The sequence below is a fragment of the Bombus vosnesenskii genome, unplaced genomic scaffold, assembly GCF_011952255.1.
Source record: "Bombus vosnesenskii isolate JDL3184/JDL3185 unplaced genomic scaffold, Bvos_JDL3184-5_v1.1 scf7180000013265, whole genome shotgun sequence".
NCBI lineage: Eukaryota > Metazoa > Arthropoda > Insecta > Hymenoptera > Apidae > Bombus > Bombus vosnesenskii.
This window is the reverse complement of record NW_022882925.1, coordinates 625,900-632,380: the sequence shown is the minus strand read 5'-3', so window position 1 is coordinate 632,380 and position 6,481 is coordinate 625,900. Positions and strand designations below refer to the sequence as shown.

At 37.3% G+C, this 6,481-nt stretch overlaps 1 protein-coding gene across 1 annotated transcript; it reads left to right on the top strand.

Annotated features, from left to right (window-relative positions):
* The first annotated feature begins 435 nt into the window (after positions 1-435).
* Positions 436-3,068, top strand: LOC117243142 (facilitated trehalose transporter Tret1-like). Its single transcript, XM_033510381.1, has 2 exons — positions 436-458; positions 2,152-3,068. The coding sequence occupies exons 1-2, from the start codon at positions 436-438 to the stop codon at positions 2,630-2,632; spliced, it is 504 nt and encodes a 167-aa protein (XP_033366272.1). The 3' UTR covers positions 2,633-3,068.
* Positions 3,069-6,481: the final 3,413 nt, after the last annotated feature.

The window sequence follows — 6,481 nt, the reverse complement described above, 5'->3', positions numbered from 1 at the left end:
CAGATTAATAATACAATAATTAGGAAATAAAACTAGTGAAAAGCATTTGAGTTAACATCGCGAGGAGTGCAATTACTTATAGCCTGCGGCATGTATTAATTGTAAATATATTAAGAGTATATATTAAAAATATAAATTTGCGTAAATATACGCAGTGTTCATATAATACAATCGCACTACAAATAACATATGCTATATATAGCATTACTTGTTTCTCATTGCAGCAAACCTAACCATGGCCATGGTCGGTACAGTCTACGGATGGACAACGACTTCTCTTGTCCATCTAACAACCGGGACCGCTGACGTGCCGCTAAGGTTACGACGCGTGGGATATTCATGGGTGATTTCTATCACAATAATTGGTTCAATCTTCGGTTCATTTCTGGCTGCCCAGTTGGCCGATCGCAGTGGTCGTAGATACTGCCTCCTTCTATGCAGCACGATATTCACCGTAGGTTGGTTCATCATCTATAGAGCAATTTACGTGCAATCGCTATACTTTGGTCGGCTGTTTCTCGGTATAGGCGTTGGTTTTGCCCGCACGATAACTCCCATGTACGTGTCAGAAATCGCCGACATCAACATCAGAGGACCCCTAGGTACTCTAATCGCAGTGGACGTATATATCGGAACACTGGTAACCTGCGCCCTAGGAACCTGGCTGACGTACAAGTCACTCCTGCTGGCTCTTGTAATACTATCCTTTATATCCTTCTTCCCGAACCTCTGTTTCCCCGAAACACCGTATTTCTTGGTAGCAAAAAGAAAAATGAGGGAAGCATGCAAGTCGATAGCATATTACAAAAATATCGCAGATCCTCAGAGAGTGGAAATCGAACTACGTGCTCTACGCACAGAAACCAGATACGAATTACACCCACAATCCAGATGTGAATTAAACCAACAATCCAGAAGCGATTTACACTCACAATCCACAAATGATATACACCGGCCATCCACACGCGAAATGCACCAACCATCCACAAGCGAAATACACTCAGATCCCACAAGCGAAATACACGTATCATCCGCAAGCGAAATATACCGACCATCCACAAGCGAAATACGTCCACCATCCACAAGCGAAATACACCGACCATCTACAAGCGAAATACACCGACCATCCACAAGCGAAATACACCGAACATCCACAAGCGAAATACGCCGACCACCCACAAGCGAATTACACCGACCATCCACAAGCGAAATACACCGAACATCCACAAGCGAAATACGCCGACCATCCACAAGCGAATTACACCGACCATCCACAAGCGAAATATACCGACCATCCACAAGCGAAATACATCGACTACCCACAAGCGATATACACCGACCATCCACAAGCGAAATATACCGACCATCCACAAGCGAAATACATCGACTACCCACAAGCGATATACACCGACCATCCACAAGAAAAATACACCGACCATCTACAAGCGAATTACACCGACCATCCACAAGCGAAATACACCGACCATCCACGAGCGAAATATACCGACCATCCACAAGCGAAATACATCGACTACCCACAAGCGAAATACACCGACCATCCACAAGAAAAATACACCGACCATCCACAAGCGGAAAACACTCACAATCCACAAGCGAATTACACCGACCATCCACGAGCGAAATACACCGACCATCCACAAGCGAAATATACCGACCATCCACAAGCGAAATACACCGACCATCCACAAGCGAAATACACCGACCATCCACAAGCGAAATATACCGACCATCCACAAGCGAAATACATCGACTACCCACGAGCGAAATACACCCAGGAACGAGAAGCGAATTACAATCGCGATCCAGATGCGATGTACGCACACAATTCAATGTGGATTCAGAAGGGTCGACAGACTCAGATGAGACATACATGGATGGAACTGAATATACCTGCATGACCAAGCTGCAAGTAATACTACATCGAAACTACAGGAAAGCTCTGTATATTATGCTTGGCTTGATCACGGCACAACAACTTAGCGGAAACTTCATCACTACGCAGTGTCTGGAAGTGTTGTTTAGGAAAATAACGATCGTTATCGATCCACACGAAGCGACGATTTTGGTCCTGTTTGTCAGCTTTGTATCTGGCAGTTTAACCTTCTTCGCAGTACAATTCGTAGGAAGAAGAACACTTTTGCTTCTCTCTACGGGTGGGACGTGTATTACATTGACTATTTTAGCAATTTATCTAGTGTTATTTGGAAATCTGCTTCAGGCTTCCAACGTCTCTATTATTCCAGTTATCGACTTAATTATATATCAAGTAGTGTTTGAAATTGGTTTAGGTACGTTACCCAATGTCCTCCTATGCGAGTTATTTCCTACGGAACTAAAAGGCTTTGTTGGTGTCATCAATGTCACTTTCGATGGTACTATTGGTCTTACCGTGTCGGTACTGTATAAAGTATTTGTAGATAATTTAGGGTCGTATACGATTTACTTTATCTTCGCGACATCATGCTTCTTGGCATTCCTGATGGTGTTCATATGGGTACCGGAAACAAAAGGAAAAACATATAACGAGATTGAAGCGCTTCTAATTGGTAAAAATTTGAATTCTTTGAATGAAGAAGTTAGCACCGATGAAATGGATAGTCGTGAAATATGACAGGAGAAATTGCACTGTACATCCGTGGGACGGTATCTACTTACTCGGCATATTTTATTTCCCATTTTTATTAGTATAACGATAAAGATCTACAATTTTATCTCGATATGCAATTTCTGTAGTAACGGAGTTTTATACGTTTCTAAGTGTAATTTTAGAAATGTGTCTAACAAAGCTGATGGTCATTTAGAAACATATGCATCGTTTAAATTGACTTGCATTGAACTTAGAGGAACATATGTTCTCAAACTAAACTTTTTATCCATTTCATAACACGAACAATGTAACAATATCATTTAACTCGAGATAACTGAACAACAGCTTGCAAAAGTTAGAAAAGTAATATATTAAAGAATGACAGGATGACATAATACTGACAGGAATAAATATTCTATATCTCAGCTGTTATCTATGCTGTTATTTTTTGTTTGCAATATATAACATATGTATATCACATATATGTATATCACATATATGTATATCACATATACATATGTTAATATTGTTATAATAAACAGCAAGTATGCTCAAAATGTCAGTATTTATGCTAAAAATAATGTAATATAATTAACATAACACATTGCTAATAAGTACTTATATTACAATGTGTTCTGTCGCTGATAAGCATATGTGTGTACATATACAATTATAGATGTGTAAGACATGGTCTTCTCGGCGTTATATTATAGTTATTACTGAAAAATATTTGAATATGCTTCATCGAATATTATAGTAATTACTGTATCATAACACAGTGATAAATACCTAGCCTCGTCTAGCAGCAATTTTATCGAACTGTCGAACGTTATTTTCGGTAAATTATGGCTATAATAATAGTGTTTAGTTTAGAAATTTATATTTCCTACTTTTAATATACGGTAATTATTAAGTTCCGAAAAATTAAATATCGATAATTTTATAAATTTTTGTCTATCAACAATTATGTATTTATTGTATATCTTTTAAACAAATATCTTCCTTATTAAAAAGATACAAGAAACATGGAGTTCCTATCTATATATAAAATCACAAACAAGATTTTGAATGTTCTATTTTATTTCAGTTTTATTATAGACGAATTTATTACAGACACCCCTAGTGGAAATTAATTAAAGGAGTCCGAATGAAGACGAGTCAACTGTAATACCAAATACAGCTAAGATCCTAAACATACGTATTGCTAGATCGGTAACGTTGAGAACGATTTTAACATGATAAGAAAACCTCCGAGTTCACTGGGTAAAGTACTCTGAATAGCAACTTTCTCTTCTACGGTAACATTACCCCTTCTTTTTCCCAAAATATTAATCATTTTGTATAAAAGAATTCGGAGAAATTCTTTATTCTCATTCATTTGAAAAATATTAGCTCTTCGATCGTTATGGAAAACAAATAACAAAAACATCTTTAAAAACGACAGAAGCGGAAATTTAAACCTGAAAGTAAAGATTTAGTTAAACCAAAAACTAAATTTCATTTATATTATACTTCCCTGTGAGATGCAAATTCGTATATGTATTCGTATATGATATTTCGCACATTCACTATTACAAATAATTGGTCTAGACGTGATATTATATGAGACTCTGTGTCGCGTGTTATAAAATACCGATGTAGAAAAATATCAGTGTTTTTCACGCTCTTTACAATTCATAACGTTGCGTCGCGACGATTGTAATTATCTGACAAGGGTACTCGCTACACTTCCGTTATGCGATCGTTTGAATATGCTCCGTTTTATATACTTGGAATTAAGCTATGAAAATTTACAAATGGTTGTATAATATTCTGATGCATAGCAAAATTTAAAAATCTAAAAAATTAAAATAATAAATTAATTATTCTGATAATTATTCTAAAACAATACCATCAATTCCTAACTTTTAAATCAATGATTTAAATATCTGATCACATGGCAGGGTTGCTCGCGCCTATTCCAGGTGCATGCAGGTCAACGTACGCGACATAGCTCTTTCAATTTGTAAGTCACCCCAAAGACTCCTCTGTTCTGGTGACTGCTCGATGTTTGCGCGGGATCGCGGGAGTTGTCGTCGCGCCGGTGATGCTTTCGAATCTGTTGGGGATTCAATCGTGGATATGCAGTACTGTTCGGATAGGGACCTGCAATTTCACATTCGCCGTAATTCTGTTCGACTGGCGCGGAAGTGGACGTTACTCGTTCGGTTGGGGCAGTGCATTCATAATTCTGTTCGGTGGTCCCGGCCCGGCAGGCCCATGGTTAAGTAGAGTTAGAACTCGACACTCTTGTCAATATGTTGAATGTCGAGATCGAGGTGCAGTGATAAAGAACTCATGGGTGGGTCTCGTGCGTAGTCACCTCCTCGTGGTGAGATCTGGTAATTGGTACCGTTTTTCAAAAATTTATCGGGGGATTAATCTTTGGAAATGTTGCCAAGCCAAGAACTACGCTATATACAGTCCAGTTTGGATAATCAAAAGTCACGAAGAGAATTTTGGATGATCTAGACTGGACTGCAACGTAGACCACCGTGGCTCACCGTGGCTCACCGTGGTAAACCGTGGGATACCATGGAAAATCGTGGGATACAATAGCAAACCCTGCGGTACCGTGGGGCACCATGGAAATTCCTGGGTCACCATCGGAAACCTTTGGACACCGTGGGACACTGTCTGTTCGTTATCGATAAATTATCGATACGGTTTCAACGACGTATTGTATTACGAGTTTGTGATAGTAAATCAGATTACCTAAACTTGATAATGTATAATTAATAATTCATTTGAGAATACAAGGATGGAAATAGAAAAGATTTAAAAATTCACATTTTTGTTTCAGATATATGAAATTGCAATTTCATATAGAACTGATTAAACGACTCATTTAATTCTTATTACAGTACTTTACTATACAGTAATTTATTATTTTGATAGTGTGTTATGTTTACTGAAGTATTGTAGCATGATACAATTATATTTCGTTGCTAGTATTGGATATCCTGTTTTATATTTTATTTATAATTTCGTACAAGATTATAGTTTTAATTCAAACCAGTATTTAACTGAAATAGTAACTTCGCATGCGACACGAAAATGGAATGGAGAGGTCATGCGACCCACAAAATGTGAACAAGCACTGAATATCACGTCTATTCCTGTTCCTCGTCTGTGGTAATATTGTTTTAAAAAAGAGAATGATGCGTTTCATAAGGAATTATACTATTTATCTACTTACACTACCTTATCTACTTAAACAGTACTGTTAATTATGCATGTATAATTAAATGCATGTATAAATTAATTAAATATTAAAGTACTTATTAGGGACGGATTAATGCTTCTAGGAAGCATTGCTTTTTAGCAGTAAAGCTACTCTACATAACCACTCACAAGACTCACAAACGTTCCATCTAGATCCTGTCCCATCAAATTTGAAAAACTCTACCTGATAGAACATCTAATTTAATTTCAATACTTTAATCAGGAACCTAAAGGCGTTTTCGTAAGCCCTGCATAATACATACATATCCGAAAATAATAAAGGCACAGAGTGGCTTTATAAATGTTACCGATCAAGAATATAAAGATTCCCTTAAACCTAACTATAAAAAATCTAAAGGCTTCCTTATAAACCCTACCTATTAGTAATCAAGATGTTTCACTGTGTAACCCCGAAAAGAAGAATAAATCAGTAGCCATTACGGCCAGCAAAATACGGCCATTATCCACTCGATATAATGCCGAGCAATAAATCGTGAGTGGACTACCTTTTCTTTTTTGCAATATTAATTAACTAAATTCATGTATAGAATAGAAAATTCTTAAGATAAATACACGAACAGTGCTTCATGCAATAGTTGTAATACAAAT